Raw genomic sequence first — 19,116 nt, 5'->3', positions numbered from 1 at the left:
GGGGATTTTTTGGTTAAATCTTTTGAGGAGACCGAAGTCTTCCATGCTCTTTGTTCCTGTGGTATAAAAAAAGCACCGGGTCCGGATGGTTTTAATTTCTATTTCTATAGAAAAGCATGGCCAGTGATAAAAAAGGCTATCATGGAATTGTTTGACAATTTCCAGCGTTTTAATATTTTACCCAAAGGCATTAATTCGTCTTTTGTGGTTTTGATTCCTAAAGTAGAAGGTTCAACCAATATACAAGATTACCGTCTGATTATCCTTGTCAACGGTATATATAAACCGCTTTCTAAGGTGCTTTCTCGAAGACATGCACCATTGCTCTCTTGTGTGATTTCAGCCAATCAACATGCCTTTTTGAAAGGTAGAAGTATCTTAGAATGCTCTACTATTGCGAATGAGCTGATCCATGTGGCAACTCGGCGAAAGGAAAAATTACTTGTTCTCAAGCTTGATTTCCAAAAGGCTTTTGACAATATAGGTTGGGATTATTTGCTATCTCTTATGAGTTGCATGAATTTTCCAGAGAAGTGGATTAAATGGATGTCTTGCTGCTTGTTTTCGGGTTCTACGTTTGTGCTTGTGAATGGTAGTCCTGCTGACCCAATTCCCCTTAGGAGAGGTGTTCATCAAGGAGATCCAATATCACCTTATTTATTTCACTTTGCGGTTGAGGGTTTGAAACGACTCTTGAACAAATCGGAAGAGTTAGGATTCACTTGAGGTTTTGTCTTTCCAGAGAACCATGACCCTTTATCTCTGTTGTAGTTTGCAGATGACACCATTTTGTATATGCCTTATGATGTTGAGAAGCTTAGAAATTGACTCGTATCCTTCACTGTTTGGAACTGATATCGGGTCTTCAAATTAATTTTCATAAAAGCTCTATTATGGGAAATAATTGTGAATGAGGATGATTTGTTGAATGCGGTGCAGATTGTTGGGTGCAAAGTTGATTATTTTCCTATTAAATATCTAGGGCTTCCTCTCTCGAACAGGACGCTCTCTACTTGCTCTTGGCATCCAGTGGTTGAACGATTCAAATCTCGTATGGCTTTGTGGAAAGGTTCTCTATTATCTCCGGCTGGAAGGTTAGTTATCATTAAATCAGTTCTTTTTGGTGTGCCTGTCTATTCATGTCGTTATTCAATATGCCGGGATCAGTTTAAAACAAATTAGAGTCGTATATGATTCGTTTTTTATGGAAGGGAGATATTTCTTCTAGGGTGTTGTCTAAGGTCTCTTGAAAATCTATTTGCCAAGACTTTAAAGATGGAGGTTTGGGTATTCATAATCTTAAAGTAAGAAATCAAAACTTACATATTAAATGGGTATGGAAGGTGAGAATTAACAATAGAGAATCGCTTTGGTATAATACTATCTCAAGTTGTTCAAACATCACGAATTGGAACTCGTTGTTTAATGGTGATGTTAAAAAAATGTCCTTCATTTGGAAAGGAATAAAAAAGGTTTGTTGTACTGAAAATCGTGCTTGGAGAATTTTTATTAACACTTTAAATACAATGTTGGAGATGTGTGTTCAATTTCCCATTGGAATGACAATTGGAGTGGTTTGGGTCCTCTCTGTTTTTTGCTACCGCGTCTTTATAATCTTTCGAATCAAAAACAAGCAACTATTGGTGTGGTTTGGAGAGAATGATGGAGATGGAGAAGAAGGTTAAGAGGAGCCGAGTTTGTTTTATTAGACGATTTACTGTCAATTGCTATTCCTCAGAATTTAGGACAAGTTGATAATATTTGGTGGAATATAGGATCTAAATCTTATATTGCAAGATCTATGGTTCATTTTTTAGCAGTAATACCCCAAAATATTTTAGGATAATTAAATCATGCCACGTGTCGGGATTTCCGATAAATTAAATTAAGGACAATTTAATTTAATTATATCGGGAATTTAGAATAAATTTTAATAAGTCAATTAGCGGGATTTGACTTCGAAAATTAATATAAAATAAATTATATATCCCGTGACGGAAATTATTTCGCCAAAGTCCGTGAAATAATTTATAGTATTTATGGTAAAAGTTTCGAATCGATCGGAAATCGTTTAAATTTTGGACGCGGATAGATTTTGGACTAAATTGAAAATTTTGAAAAGTTTCAAGGACCAAAGCGTACTTTAGCCATACATATATATGAAATGAAAAGTGAAGGATCCAGAACCCTCACTCTCAGATCATTTTTTCATTTCATCGACGAAAGTTACGGTTCATCGCTCGGTTTCCGACGTTCTATAACTCGAAACAAACGTATTTCAGTGGCGAATCACGGTAAGCTTGACGTTTTAACTATTGGATGGATAAATTTCTTGATATATCGAGTTAAAGTTTTAGACCACGAAACGATTTTATCTTTTTATTGATTACAGGATTGAGTTTGGATGTTTTGAATTTAGATTGAACGTTTTGGATGCGTTTGGAGCGGTTTTACACCTAAAAACACGTCGGAATTGATTCTCGGGCAAAGCCCGTGGCTGTGCGTCGCAGAGCTAGACTGTGCGAACGCACAGTCGAGAGACTGTGCGAACGCACAGTCGGGCGACTCTGCGAACACACAGTTTGCCGCGACTGTGCGAACGCACAGTCATACTGTGCGGGCTTTGCCTAGACTGTGCGAACGCACAGTCATACTGTGCGGGCGAACAGTCCCCTGTGCAGCCGCACAGGTGGACTTACGCACGCACAGTAATTTCGCTGATCGACCTATTTCGATTAATTTTTGTACACGCATATCAAGACTTGAGATCAATTAGTACTCGATTAATTATCAACTAATTTGAGACGTTAATCTAAAGAGGTTAAACTAGAATCAAGCTAGAGATGATATTCGATCCGTAAACGAGTTAGATATCGTTTATCGGAATATACACGTGAGAAGCATGACGGTTAATTAGTATAATATATCGTGTCTCGAGTCTAGAGTCGATCTTAGAGTAGGATTCTAATACGAGTCAAATGTTTTGAAATTTACTTTAGATCCGGCGAGGTAAGAAGCAGCTGGACCAGGAGCTCAGGAAGCTTGACGTTTCTAAGCCGACGCATTTTTGGATAAGCGTTTTCTGTGAGTTTATACAAGTTTACTTTTAATGTATTTACTCAAGCAATTATTTTATATTGCTTTACGTTTGTTTGAATGTTTATAATGCGAAATCTTTATATGAATTGCATATACGCTTGGTTTGAAACCAGTATTGATTTGATGGAACGTGCTACCTATTGAGCGGCAATAGGACAGTGTGATCACCAGTTTTGATTTGATACAGCTGTGAATACGGTTAAGAACACGAATTTCAAAGTTGGATATACGAATGCGACACGAGAGTGAACTCGGTTACAGTGTAACCTGAGCCCCGTATCTAGTAGGTTGGACCTACCAGTGGGTTGGACCCACCATTGGAATTAAGAGATTTGTCGCGACTGACGTGGTTGAGAGTGAATACTCTCGGGTTGGACTATTGGGGTTTCAATCGGATCTTGTACTTGGCTGCATATGATTGAATATTGTTTTATGTTTTATTTGAATACTTATTAGTAAACATATGAACTCACTCAGTATATTCCCATATACTGACCCCTCACATATTTCCTTTCAGGTGATAGACGCTTTTGAAGCAACGGACTTCTATCCTACTTCGAGAAGTCTGTATTTTTGAAGTATGTAAAGAAACAATACTTTACTTCTAGAGCTGCAGTAGATAGGAGTTTGTGCCTTTGTTATATCAAAGGTTGCCTGTAATTAGTACTTTGATGCTTTCAAACTTATGTTTGTATATATGATGCTTGCTGCGTTTTATCGTTTAGCATGCCAGAAGATGATAAGTATTCTTGGCATGTTCCTTGCATGACACGTGTATGAGTATGTCATGCATAGCGAATGATATTTGAAAAAAATTATTTTACGTTTTAAGGCTTGCTATGGGTTTCGGAGCAACCGCTCCCATTCCCTAGTGCCGGTCTCGGCCCATGAGATTGGGTCGTGACATTAGCTGGGAATGAAACCGTGGTTTCGAGTTTCAATCGCTTTCCTTCAATGGATGATGGTCGAGTTTTATACGCTGCTGCTGATTCGAATATAGGGGCTGCTACTATTCAGATTTTGAGTACTGCTGTCAATGCTCGAATTCTGGATGACACTACTGCTGGTTTGAGGATTAAGACAGCTGATATGGATGGTTTTGCTGCTGGAAATGGTGATGGAGATGCCGTTGACGCTGCTGATGAAGGTAATAATAGTGTTGCTACTATTGTTTGAATCTTGGGGACTGCTACTGGTTTAATGAATAATGCAGCTGCTATGGTCGGGTTTGCTACTGGAAATGGTGAGGGAAATGTTGTTGATGCTGATGATGGAGGAAATAATAGAATTGTTGCTGCTGGAAACGATGGTGACACTGCTGCCGACGCGATAAGGAATAGGGACGACACTGCTGCTGTTGGGCGTGTTAACTCTAGTGCTGGAATTGTTGCTTTGGTCTCACGACAAAGGAATTTTTAATCAATTTCTAACAAGATACAGTTTGCACAACGCCTTTTATGTCGGTGTGGAATTCAAAAGCTCCGCCACGAGTTAAGTTTTTCATTTGGTTAGCCATGCAGAATCGAGTTACTTCACTTGATTTCTAGGCACGTCGGTCAATTATCTCTGTGGATGATTCTATTTGTTTACTTTGTGGAGTGGTGGAGACGCGGGACCATATTTTCATCCATTGTGACTTTGTCAGAGATGTTTGGTGTACTAGTTTGCGCAAGATATACATAGTTTGGATTTTCCCTTCTTCGTTTGTGGATTTCATGCATCAATGAAAATATATTATTTCGAGAGGTAATTATTGTCATCTGTGGGGGATTTTATGGTTTCTAGTTGTCTGGGAAATTTGGAAATGAAAGATTAATAGAGTGTTTCAAAACATGCTGCAGGATGAGGAGAGTGTTATTTTTAACTGCTTCAACAAAGCAGTTTTTCTTTTTAAACTTTGTAATAGGGAGTTTTCTTATTCAGGCATGGATTTCTATCGAAATCCCATTTGTATTCTCCTTTCGGGGTGTTGATTTTTTAGGCCTTTCTCTTGGCCGTAGCCTCTAGTGCGCCACCTTGAGTGTGCCACTTCTTGTGCGAAGGCTTTGAACTGGTCCTTTGCCACTCCTTGTGCTTAATATACATAAAATTCATCAAAAAACAAAATCCAAACGTTACGCCTTTTTAGCAATTTAAGCCAAACGTTTAAAAACGTTATGAAACAAATCCAAACGTTTCACCTTTTTAGCGATTTAAGCCAAATGTTTACCTACGCTACGAAACAAAACCAAACCATTAAAACGTTATGAAACAAAACCAAACGTTTAAAATGTTACGAAACAAATCTAAACGTTTAATATTTTGAGCGATTTAAGACAAACCATTACAAACGTTACGAAAAAAACCAAGCGTTTCACCTATTTAGCAATTTAAGCCAAACGTTTAGAAACGTTACAAAACAAATCCAAGCGTTTCACCTTTTTAGCAATTTAAGCCAAACGTTTACACACGTTCTGAAACAAATCCTAGGGTTTCACATTTTTAGGAATTTAAGCCAAATGTTTACAACGTTACAAAACAAATCCAAGCGTTTCACCTTTATTAGCAATTTAACCCAAACGTTTACAAACGTTACAAAACAAATCCAAACATTTCACCTTTTTAGCGATTTAAGCCGAACGTTTACAAACGTTACGAAGCAAAACCAAACGTTTCACCTTTTTAGCAATTTAAGCCAAAAGTTTACAAACGTTACGAAACAAATCCAAACGTTTCCACTTTTTAGCGATTTAAGCCAAACGTTTCACCAGTTTAGCGATTTATGCCAAACGTTTAAAAACATTACGAAACAAATCCAAATGTTTCACCTTTTTAGCGATTTATGCCAAACGTTTACAAATGTTATGAAACAAATCCAAATATTTCACCTTTTTAGCGATTTATGCCAAACGTTTAAAAACATTACGAAATAAATCCAAACGTTTCACCTTTTTAGCGATTGAAGCCAAATGTTTACAAACGTTACGAAACAAATCCAAATGTTTCCCATTTTTAGTAACCTAAACCAAACGTTTACAAATGTTAAGAAACAAAAACAAAGCGTTTCACCTTATTAGCAATTTAAGCCCAACGTTTACAAACGTAACGAAACAAATCCAAGCGTTTCCCCTTTTTAGCAATTTAAGCCAAACGTTTACAAACGTTATAAAACAAATCCAAGCGTTTCACCTTTTTAGCTATTTAAGCCAAACGTTTACAAACGTTACGAAACAAATCCAAACATTTCTCATTTTTAGCGATTTGAGCCAAACATTTACAAACTGTACAAAACAAATCCAAACATTTCACCTTTTTAGCAATTTAAGCCAGACGTTTACAAACGCTACGAAACAAATCCAAACGTTTCACCTTTTTACCAATATAAGCCAAACATTTACAAACGTTACAAAACAAATCCAAGCGTTTCACCTTTTTAGAAATTTAAGCCAAACGTTGACAAACGTCATGAAACAAATCCAAGCGTTTCACCTTTTTACAAATTTAAGCCAAACGTTTACAAACGTTACGAAACAAAAACCAAACATTTCACCTTTTTAGCAATTTAAGCCAAATGTTTACAAACGCTACGAAACAAAAACTAAGCGTTTCCCCTTTTTAGCAATTTAAGCCAAACGTTTACAAACGTTACGAAACAAATCCAAGTGTTTCACCTTTTTAGCAATTTAAGCCAAACGTTTTCAAACGTCACGAAACAAATCCAAATATTTCACCTTTTTAGCAATTTAACTCGAACGTTTACAAACGTTACTAAACAAAACCAAGCGTTTCACACTTTTACCGATTATAGCGATTTAAGCAAAACGTTACGAAACAAATTCAAACGTTTCCCCATTATAGCGATTTAAGAAAAACGTTTAAAACGTTACGAAACAAATCCAATCGTTTCACCTTTTTAGTGATTTAAGCCAAACGTTTACAAACATTACGAAACAAATCCAAACGTTTCACCTTTTTAGCTATTGAAGCCAAACGTTTACAAACGTTCCTAAACAAATCCAAACGTTTTGCCTTTTTAGTAAATTAAGCCAAACATTTAAAAACGTTACGAAACAAATCCAAACATTTCACCTTTTTAGCGATTTAAGCCAAACTTTTACCTACGTTACGAAACAAAACAAATTCATATTTTTAGCGATTTAAGCCAAACCTTTACAAAGGTTATGAAATAAAACCAAGCGTTTAACCTTTTTAGCAATTTAAGCCAAACGTTTACAAACGTTAACAAATCCATGCGTTTCACCTTTTTCGCAATTTAAGCCAAACATTTACAAATGTTCTGAAACAAATCCAAGCGTTTCACATTTTTAGGATTTTAAGGCAAACTTTTACAAACATTACAAAACAAATCCAAGCGATTCACCTTTTTAGCTATTTAAGGCGAAAGTTTACAAACGTTATGAAACAAAATAAAACATTTCCTTTTTTTAGAAATTTAAGCCAAACGTTTACAAAAGTTTCCACTTTTTAGCGATTTACGCCAAACGTTTAAAACGTTACGAAACAAATCAAAACGTTTCACCTTTTTAACGATTTATGCCAAACGTTACGAAATAAATCCAAGAGTTTCACCTTTTTAGCGATTGAAGCCAAACGTTTACAAACATTGTGAAACAAATCCAAACGTTTCCCATTTTTAGTAATTTAAGCCAAACGTTGCAAATGCTACGAAACAAAAACCAAACGTTTCACCTTTTTAGAAATTTAAGCCAAATGTTTACAAACGCTACGAAACAAAAACCAAGCGCTTCCCCTTTTTAGCAATTTAAGCCAAACGTTTACAAACATTACGAAAAAAATCCAAGGGTTTCACCTTTTTAGAAATTTAAGCCAAACGTTTACAAACGTTACGAAACAAATCCAAGTCTTTCACCTTTTTAGCAATTTAAGCCAAACATTTACAAACGTTACGAAACAAACCCAAACATTTCACCTTTTTAGCAATTTAAGTCAAACGTTTACAAACGTTACAGAACAAATTCAAACGTTTACAAATGGTACTAAACAAAACCAAACGTCTCACGTTTTTAGTGATTTAAGCCAAATGTTTACAAACGTTACGAAACAAAACCAAACATTTCAATTTTTTAGCGATTTACGCCATATGTTTATCAACGTTACGAAACAAATCCAAACGTTTCAATTTTTTAGCGATTTAAGTAAAACGTTTACAAACGTTACGAAAACAAATCCAAACGTTTTACCTTTTTAGCGATTTAAGCCAAACGTTTACAAACGTTACGAAACAAAACCAAATGTTTCACCTTTTTAGCTATTTAAGCAAAACTTTTACAAACGTTACGAAACAAAACCCAAGGTTTAAAACTTTACGAAAGAAATCCAAACGTTACAAAACAACAACAAATGTTTCCCCATTTTTGTGATTTAAGCCAAACGTTTATAAAAATTACAAAAAAAAACAAACGTTTGTAAACGTTACGAAACCAATCCAAAAGGTTCACATATTTACTGATTGAAGCTAAACGTTTACAAACGTTACGAAATAAATCCAAACATTTCAAAACAAATCCAAACGTTTAAAACATTACGAAACAAATCCAAATGTTTCACATTTTTAGAAATTTAAGCCAAACGTTTACAAACGTTACGAAACAAATCTAAACATTTTATCTTTTTAGCGATTTAAGCCAAACGTTTACAAATGTTACAAAACAAATCCAAAACGTTTCCCCTTTTTAGCGATTTAAGCCGAACGGTTACAAACGCTACGGAACAAATCCAAAAGTTTCACTTTTTTAGCGATTTAAGCCGAACGTTTACAAACGTTACGAAACAAATCCAAAAGTTTCACCTTTTTAGCGATTTAAGCCTAACGTTTACAAAAGTTTATCAAATCTAAGCGTGTCACCTTTTTAGCAATTTAAACAAAACGTTTACAAACGTTACGAAAAAATCCAAACGTTTCACCTTTTCATCGATTTTAACCAAATGTTAACAAAGGATATGAAACAAAACAAAACGTTTCAGCTTTTTAACAATTTAACCGAAACTTTTACAAAGGTTACGAAACAAATCCAAACGTGTCACCGTTTATAGCAATTTAAGCCAAATGTTTACAAACGTTACGAAACAAATCCAAACGTTTCACCTTTTTAGCGATTTAAGCCAAACGTTTAGAAACGTTACGAAAAAATACAAACGTTTCACATTTTTAGCGAGTTAAGCAGAACGTTTACAAACGTTCCGAAACAAAACCAAACGTTTATAATGTTACGAAACAAATCCAAACGTTTCACCTTTTTAGCAATTTAAGCCAAACGTTTACAAATGTTTTGAAACAAATCCAAGCATTTAACTATTTTTAGCAATTTAAGCCAAACGTTTTAGCGATTTAAGCAAAACGTTTACAAACGTTACAAAACAAATCCAAACGTTTCCCCTTTTTAGCTATTTAAACCAAACGTTTACAAACGTTACAAAAAAATCCAAACGTTTTGCTTTTTTAGCAATTTAAGCCAAAGGTTTACAAACGTTACGAAACAAATCCAAACGTTTCACCTTTTCAGCGATTTAAGCCAAATGATTACAATTGTTACGAAAAACAACAAATGTTTTAAATGTTACGAAAGAAATCCAAACGTTTCACATTTTTATTGATTTAAGCCAAACGCTTACAAATGTAACGAAACAAATCCAAGTGTTTCACCTTTTTAGCAATTTAAGCAAAAGGTTTACAAACATTCTGAAACGAATTCAAGCGTTTCACCTCTTTACCAATTTAGGCCAAACGTTTACAAACGTTACTAAACAAATCTAAATGTTTCACCTTTTTAGCGATTTAAGACGAACGTTTGCAAACGTTACGAAACAAAACCAAACATTTCACCTTTTTACCAATTTAAGCCAAACTTTTACAAACGTTACGAAGCAAATCCAAACGGTTCTGCATTTTAGCGATTTAAGCCAAACGTTTCAAACGTTGCGATACAAACCCAAACATTTCACCTTCTTATCGGTTTATGCCAAACATTTACAAACGTTACGAAAACAATCCAAACATTTCACCTTTTTAGCGATTGAAGCCAAACATTTACAAACGTTACGAAACAAATCCAAACGTTTCACCTTTTTAGCTATTTAAGCCAAGCGTTTACAGACATTACGAAACAAATCCAAACGTTTAACCTTTTTAGCAATTTAAACAAAACGTTTAAAACGTTACGAAACAAATCCAAACGTTTCATATTTTTAGCAATTTAAGCCAAACGTTTACAAACGTTACGAAACAAATCTAAAAGATTCACCTTATTAGCGATTTAAGCCGAACGTTTTGCAAACGTTACAAAACAAAACAAAACGTTTCACCTTTTTTGCGATTTAAACCAACCATTTTCAAACATTACGGAACAAATCCAAACGTTTCACCTCTTTAATGATTAAGCCAAACGTTTACAAAGGTTATAAAACAAAACCAAACGTTTCACCTCTTTAATGATTAAGCCAAACGTTAACAAGGTTACAAAACTAATCCAAACGTGTCACCTTTTAGCAGTTTAAGTAAAACGTTTACAAACGTTACGAAATAAATCAAAACGTTTCCCCTTTTTAACGATTTAAGCCAAACATTTACAAACGTTTCACATTGTTAGCGATTTAAGCCGAACATTTACAAATGTTACGAAACAAAACCGAACTTTAAAACATTACGAAACAAATCCAAACGTTTCACCTTTTTAGCAGTTTGAGCCAAACGTTTACAAACGTTACGAAACAAATCAAGGCATTTCACCTTTTTAGCAATTTAAGCCAAATGTTTAGAAATGTAACGAAATTTCAAATGTTTCACTTTTTTAGCGATTGAAGCCAAACGTTTACAAACGTTACGAAACAAATCCAAACATTTAACCTTTTTAGCGATTTAAGCTAAACGTTTACAAACGTCACGAAACAAATCCAAACCTTTCGCCTTTTAAGCAAATTAAGCCAAACGTTTACAAACGTTACGTAACAAATCCAAATGTTTCCCCTTTTTAGCGATTTAAGCAAAAGGTTTACAAATGTTACAAAACAAAACTAAATATTTAAAACGTTACGAAAAAAATCCAAGCGTTTCACATTTTTAGCGATTTCAGCCAAACCTTACAAACGTTTCGAAACAAAACCAAGCGTTTCACCTTTTTAGCAAATTAAGCCAAACGTTTAAAAACGATACGAAACAAATTCAAGTGTTTCACTTTTTTAGCAATTTAAGCCAAACGTTTACAAACGTTCTAAAACAAATTAAAGTGTTTCACCTTTTTATGAATTTAAGCAAAACATTTACAAACGTTACGAAACAAATCCAAGCGTTTCACCTTTTTAGCAATTTAACCCAAACGTTTATAAACGCTACGAAACAAATCCAAATGTTTCACCTTTTCAACGATTTAAGTTAAACGTTTACAAACGTTACGAAACAAATCCAAACGTTTCACCGTTTTAGCGATATAAGCCAAACATTTAAAAACGTTACGTAATAAACCCAAACGTTTCACCTTTTTAGTGATTTAAGCCAAACATTTACAAAATGTTACGAAATAAATCCAAACGTTTCACCTTTTTAATCAATTTAACGCAAATGTTTACAAACGTTACGAAACAAATCCAAACATTTCACCTTTTAAGCGATTTAAGCTAAACGTTACGAAACAAATCCAAACGTTTCACCTTTTCAACGATTTAAGTTAAACGTTTACAAACGTTACGAAACAAATCCAATCTTTCACCTTTTTAGTAATTTAAGCCAAACGTTACGGAACAAATCCAAGCGTTTCACCTTTTTAGCAATTTAAGCCAACTGTTTACAAACGTTACGAAATAAATCCAAACGTTTCACCTTTTTAGCGATTTAAGCTGAACATTTACAAATGTAACGAAACAAAACCAAACATTTCACCTTTTTGGCAATTTAAGACAAACGTTACGAAACAAATCCAAACGTTTCACCTTTTTAGCGCTTTAAGCCAAACGTTTAATCTTATTAGCGATTTAAGCCAAACGTTACGAAACAAATCCAAACGTTTCACCTTTTTAGCGATTTAAGCCATACGTTTACAAACGATACGAAACTAATCCAAATGTTACGAAAGAAAACCTAATGTTTACACAAGTTAGGAAACAAATCCAAGCCTTTCACTTATTTAGCAATTTAAGCCAAACGTTTACAAACGTTACGAAATAAATCCAAACATTTCTCCTTTTGAGGAATTTTAACCAAAACGTGTAATGTTACGAAGCAAATCCAAATGTTTCACCTTTTTAGCAATTTACGCCGAACGTTTACAAACGTTACAAAGCAAAACCGAACGTTTCACCTTTTTAGCAATATAAGCCAAACGTTTACAAACATTACAAAACAAATCTAAACGTTTCATCATTTTAGTGATTTAAGCAAAACGCTTAAAACGTTACGAAACAAATCTAAACGTTTCACCTTTTTAGCTATTGAAGCTAAACGTTTACAAACGTTACAAAACAAATCCAAACGCTTACAAACGTTACAAAACAAATCCAAATGTTTCACATATTTAGCAATTTAAGCCAAACGTTTACAAATGTTACGAATCAAAACCAAGCTTTTGACCTTTTTAGCAATTTAAGCCAAACATTTACAAACGTAACGAAACAAATCCAAGTGTTTCACCTTTTTAGCAATTTAAGACAAACGTTTACATAAGTTACGAAACAAATCCAAGCGTTTCACGTTTTCAGCAATTTAAGCCAAAGTTTTACAAACGGTATGAAACAAGTCCAAACGTTTTAGCGATTTAAGCCAAACGTTTGCAAATGTTACGAAACAAATCAAAACGTTTCACCTTTTTAGCAATTTAAACCAAACATTTACAAACGTTACGAAACAAATCCAAACGTTTCACACATTTAGCAATTTAAGCCAAACGCTTACAAATGTTACGAAACAAAACCAAGCGTTTCACCTTTTCAATAATTTAAGCCAAACATTTACAAATATTACGAAATAAATCCAAGCGTTTCACCTTTTCAGCAATTGAAGCCAAACGTTTACAAATATTACGAAACAAATCCAAACGTTTCACCTTTTTAACGATTTAAGCCGAACGTTTACAAACGCTACGAAACAAATCCAAACGATTTCCCTTTTTAGTAATCTAAGCCAAACGTTTACAAACACTACGAAAAAAATCAAATCGTTTCACCGTTTTAGCGATTTAAGCCAAACGTTGACAAACATTACGAACCAAATCCAAACGTTTCCCCTTTTCATCGATTTAAGCCAAACGTTTACAAACGTTACGAAACAAATTCAAGCATTTCACCTTTTCAGCGATTGAAGCCAAACATTTACAAACGTTACGAAACAAATCCAAACATTTCACCTTTTCAGCGATTTAAGCCAAACGTTGACAAACGTTACGAAAAAAATCAAAACATTTCACTTATATAGCGATTTAAGCCAAACGTTTACAAACGTTACGAAACAAATCCAAACGTTTCCTCTTTTTAGCGATTTAAGCGAAACGTTTACAAACTTTACGAAACAAATCCAAACGTTTAACCTTTTTAGCGATTTAAGCCAAACGTTTACAAACGATACGAAACAAATCCAAATATTTCACCTTTTCTGCGATTTAAGCCAAACGTTTACAAACGTTACCAAAACAAATCCAAGCGTTTCACCTTTTTAATAATTTAAGCCAAACGTTTACAAAGGTTAGGAAACAAATCCAAAAGTTTCACCTTTTTGCGATATACGCCAAACATTTACAAACGTTACGAAACAAATCCATACATTTCACCTTTTTAGCAATTTAAGCCAAACGTTTACAAAAGTTACGAAACAAATCCAAACATTTCACCTTTTTAGCGATTTAAGCCAAATATTTATAAAGGATAGGAAACAAATACAATTGTTTGACCTTTTTAGGAATTTAAGCCAAACATTTACAAACGTTATGAAACATATCCAAACGTTTCCCCTTTTTAACAATTTAAGACAAACATTTACAAACGTTATAAAACAAATCCAAACGTTTCACATATTTAGCAATTTAAGCCAAACATTTACAAACTTTACGAAACAAATCCAAACGTTTCAGATATTTAGCAATTTAAGTAAAACGTTTGCAAACTTTACGAAATAAATCCAAGCGTTTCACCTTTTAAGAAATTTAGGCCAAACGTTACGAAACAAATCCAAGCGTTTCACCTTTTCACCAATTTAAGCCAAACGTTACAAACGGTACGAAACAAATCAAACGTTTCACCTTTTTAACGATTAAAGCGAAACGTTTACAAACATTACGAAACAAATCCAAACGTTTCACATTTTTAGCAATTTAAGCAAAACGTTTTGAAACAAATCCAAATGTTTCACCTTTTCAGCGATTTATGCCAAACGTTTACAAACGTTACGAAACAAATCCAAACGTTTCACCTTTTTAGCGATTTAAGCCAAACGTTGACAAACGTTACGAAACAAATCCAAACGTTTCCCCTTTTAGCGATTTCAGCCAAACATTGACAAACGTTACGAAACAAATCCAAACGTTTCAACTTTTTAGCGATTTAAGCCAAACGTTGACAAACGTTACGAAACAAATCCAAGCGTTTCACCTTTTTAGCGATTTAAGCCAAATGTGAACAAACTTTACGAAACAAATCCAAGCGTTTCACCTTTTAAGCAATTTAAGCCAAACGTTACGAAAAAAATCCAAGTGTTTCATCTTTTCACCAATTTAAACCAAACGTTTACAAACGTTACAAAAACAAGTATAGTTAATGAATCTTTATAATATTACCCCTTTAAAATATTGCATTTCATGCCAAAAATTCCTTGTGTCCAACTTGTAGCGGAATACATGTATGTGTATTTAAAGTTTCTTAATTGACCTTAATGCTTTATGTATTGCAGTTTAAATTATCAATGAAATGATCCTTACATTGTGTTAATTTCTTTATCAATTTCATTTTTTTGTATTATATTTTTATATATTCCTTTAATTCTTTTTATTTTTTAAAAAGAGGGAGAAATATTTGTATTTGACTTTAATTTCTTTTCTTTCGAAATTGCAAGTTTTTACTAAATGCCTAAATATTTTTATTTGTCCTTACTTTATGCACTTAAATATTATTTTGATTAATTGTGCGTAAAGTGAGAAGGATTCAAAGTTTATTTGAACTCCATTTGACTTTGCAATTTGAGTAAATTGATTGTCAAAATCAAAATGCGGGAGATTGTTGGATCAGTCTCTTTTGATCTCTAATTTTAACTTTGGAAATCAATTTAAAGGTTCTAATATTGTCTATTAGTGTGTAGGAACATATTAAAACACTAAGGAATCAATTCAAAGTCTTCTATCAAAATATGAATTTTTCATTTTTTAGAGGAACATAAGGGTTTTAGTGCTCGCGACATATGTGTAAAGGGTGCGTCACAAGCTTATAAAAGGCGCGACTTAGGGTTTGACAAAACCCATTTTCTAAAGACCTTTATCGCGGTGCGATCAAGGGAAGTAACTGATGCGATACATGTAATTGTTGAGCGTCCAATAAATATATTTAAACACCATAATATATTTACGCTTCAGCAATTGAACCCTCCGGTCGAGCTAAATTACGTACATAATTTTTCAAAGTACGTAAGAACCTGCACAACAAATTTGTTGTAAATGTGAATAAACCATATAGTTATATAAAAAAATAGTTAAAACTGCAGCAAGAAAACGAAAAATAAAATTTCCTTATCAACTAACCTCTCAATAAAGTACATCCACCTATAGTGAACAGAGCCTCCTAATTCTACTTCACGTGGAAGATGAATTGCCAAATGCATCATTACCACAAAAAAGATGGAGGATATATCATCTCAAGTTTACATATTATCAAAATGATATCTCTCTGCAACTTTTTAACTGTAGATCTTTTTAAACTCTTCGAACAAAGCTCCTTATAGAAAGAGCTCAACTCTGATAATGCAGTGTAAACCTCACTATGCAAAGACCCACAAATTGATGCTGGAAGTAACCGTTGCAAGAATATATGATAATCATGGCTTTTCATCACCATAACTTTGTAGTCCTGAACACTTACACATCGAGAGAGATTTGAAGCATATCCGTCTGGCAACCGGATTGACTGCAACCATTCGCAAAACTTTCTTCTTTCAGGCTTCGGTAATGTATAACAAGCAAGTGGCATAAGAAATTTATTTCCTTTTTGCTGTAAATGTAACTCTTTTCTTATACCCATTGCTTCTAAATCCATTCGAGCCTTAATGTTATCCTTAGATTTTCCATCAATATTCATCAACGTACCCAATATATTTTCACATATATTCTTCTAAATATGCATTACATCTAAATTATGACGTAATTTTAATGTTTTCCAGTAAGGCAATTCAAAGAATATACTTCTCTTTGTCCAAGATCTTCATGACCACGTGCACGCTTTAGGAAGCAAATCTAATTGCCTTAGAACTTCATCTCCTGGAAACTCTTAAGGCTTTGACCTGTGCTCTGGTTTGCCATCAAATTTTCTGCTTTTTCTCCAAGAATGTTGGGCATGTAAATATCTCCGATGACCCATGTAACATTGCTTCACTCCATTTTTTTAATGTTAGCGAACACGTCCACTTATTACACACAGGACATGTCAATTTTCCTTTTGTGCTCCATCCAGATAACATTCCATATGCTGGAAAGTCATTTATTGTCCATAATAATGCAGCATGTAATTGAAAATTCTTACCGCTATATGCATCATATGTTGTCACAGCGGTCTCCCATAACTCTTTAAACTCATAAATTAATGGCCTTAAATATACATCGATATTATTTCCAGGAGATTCCTTACCAGGAATAAGCAAAGATAACATCAACAAATTCTCCTTCATGCATTTCCATGGTGGTAAGTTATATGGCGTCACAATCACCGGCCACATGCTATAACTCGTGCTCATATTTCCAAAAGGGTTAAATCCATCACTAGCAAGCCCAAGTCGCACGTTACGAGCATCTTTGCCAAACCAAGCATATTTCTGGTCAAAATCTTTCCATTCCGTAGCATCAGCTGGATGTCTAATCGTATCATCATCTACATGTTTCTCCTTATGCCACCTCATATTTTCACCAGTATCTTTAGACATAAATAACCTCTGAAGTCTAGGTACTAAAGGGAAGTGTCTAAGAACTTTTTGAGCAACCTTCTTGCGTTTACCGAAACCTAATTCCCATCTAGAGGCCTTACAAGTTGGACACGTGTCAACATTTTCATTTTCCTTCCAAAATAGCACACAATCATTTACACAAGCATCAATAGTTACGTAACGGAGTCCTAAATCACGCATCAATTTTTTAACCTCATAACTTGAGCTTGGAAGGGTTTCTCCTTTCGGCAGTGCATCCTTGAACAACTCCAAATTCGGAAAAAATGACTTATTACTAGAATTTGTGAGTGCTTTGATATTAATCATCTTAAGAAAAAAAGAGAGCTTTGAATATTTTTGACTTCTAGGATATAGTTCACAATGAGAATCATTCCACAATTTAGCAAATTTTGCTACTTCTCCTTCTAGCATGTTATTATCTTGATTGGCAAGTCTGTCTTCCATGTCGGTGTTCATAAAAGTTGCATTACACATATCATCTAACATTTCTGAAACATCATTTCCACTATTCTCCAATTCATTGTCCGAATAAATAGAGCCATCAAAACTATTACGAGGTTGAGAAGTCTCACCATGGTGCACCCAATTTGTGTAGTTTTCACTAATTCCATATTGATATAGATCCATTTTGACTTCTTGCAATGGCTTCAAATAAATATTGATGCAGTTCTTGCATGGACATCGAACTCTGCCATTTGAATCAGTAAAGTCTTTTGCAATATTCAGAAATTTTTTGACCCCTTGAATATAACATAAACTAAATCGGTACGACTTCATCCAACTTTTGTCTGATGGCGTCCCTTTCATTCCAAAATAATATATTAGGCAACATCAATATTTGGTACAAATCAATCAATTGAAAATATAATTAAAACTTACCCATTACAAATCAGATATCGTTAGCTATTTTAAACTTATCCCCAATTTCTTTCCCTGAACTACCTGCGGTTCTGAAACAAGACTAACACTTGTTTAGGGTTACTGTTAAAAAGGTTGAAGACCCTCTCTAATGAGGTATTATTAGCCAGAAATTCTGTTGAAACTTGCATAGGTTATTATACCTTAGAAATTTCATGACATTTCAGTTATAAACATACTCGAGGTAAGGCTATATAATCGACGACTTTTACATGTTACTCGAGTTTATACGTCTCTTGTAATGTTAAAACTCGATGTCATGCTTAAGACTCGACGAGTTACATCCTTAACTCGACTTTTTTTATCTCTGTTTAAGCACAAACTTGATGTAAGTTTTAATACTCGACGAAATGGAAGCCTAACCTCGAGTTGTTGTTTTTACTGAGATAAAAACTCGAGAATAGGTGATAATTTGTCGAGTTTGAAGCCCTACCTCGAGTTTGTACGAATCAATTGAAAATTTAAATTATCAATTGAACAAATAAGCAATTTGAATGTGAAATTCATCCTACATTAATCAATTTAGTCTTTTTTCTTAAGTTAAAAAATACCTGGACAAATAAGCAGCAACAAACACAGAATCAATGAAAGTGTGGCGGCGTGAGAAGTACAACGTATGGAATTGATGCGGTAGTGTGGGGTCAATATTCAGCAAAAAAAGTTTTTCCCTAATGAAGAGTGCTTTCATAAGATAAGAAGTTAACCTAATTTGGATATTTGAATCTTAATTGTCACATACCTTTTTTTATCAAAATAAAATATAATTTCATAACCCATTTAATCCTGTTATCATTAATTTTTTTCCAATTTCATAGTGACGAAACATATATTAATCACAATATCATTTAATTTCGCTTAATTGCTGGAAAATAAAATTATTCACAATATTTTTACATATTATGATAAAATTTATTTTATCATAATAACTGTATTTTTAATATACAGTGACAAAACGGTTT

The 19,116-nt window shown here is 33.9% G+C and overlaps 1 protein-coding gene across 1 annotated transcript; it reads right to left on the bottom strand.

Annotated features, from left to right (window-relative positions):
* Positions 1-16,600: 16,600 nt before the first annotated feature.
* LOC126668335 (uncharacterized) lies at positions 16,601-18,046 on the bottom strand. Its single transcript, XM_050361544.1, has 2 exons — positions 16,822-18,046; positions 16,601-16,767 (listed from the first exon to the last, which is right to left on the bottom strand). Exons 1-2 carry the CDS (start codon positions 18,044-18,046, stop codon positions 16,601-16,603), a joined length of 1,392 nt encoding a protein of 463 aa, XP_050217501.1.
* Positions 18,047-19,116: the final 1,070 nt, after the last annotated feature.

This window comes from Mercurialis annua, linkage group LG1-X (genome assembly GCF_937616625.2).
Source record: "Mercurialis annua linkage group LG1-X, ddMerAnnu1.2, whole genome shotgun sequence".
NCBI lineage: Eukaryota > Viridiplantae > Streptophyta > Magnoliopsida > Malpighiales > Euphorbiaceae > Mercurialis > Mercurialis annua.
The sequence above is the reverse complement of the archived record's forward strand: the minus strand, read 5'-3'. Positions and strand labels throughout refer to the sequence as shown.

Bases quoted from the DNA above. Each gene is read 5' to 3' on its own strand.
- LOC126668335 (XM_050361544.1), bottom strand. From the start codon at position 18,046: ATGAAAGGGACGCCATCAGACAAAAGTTGGATGAAGTCGTACCGATTT. The intron at 16,768-16,821 runs GTAAGAATTTTC...ATGACTTTCCAG, and splicing joins AACATATGATGCATATAGCG to CATATGGAATGTTATCTGGA.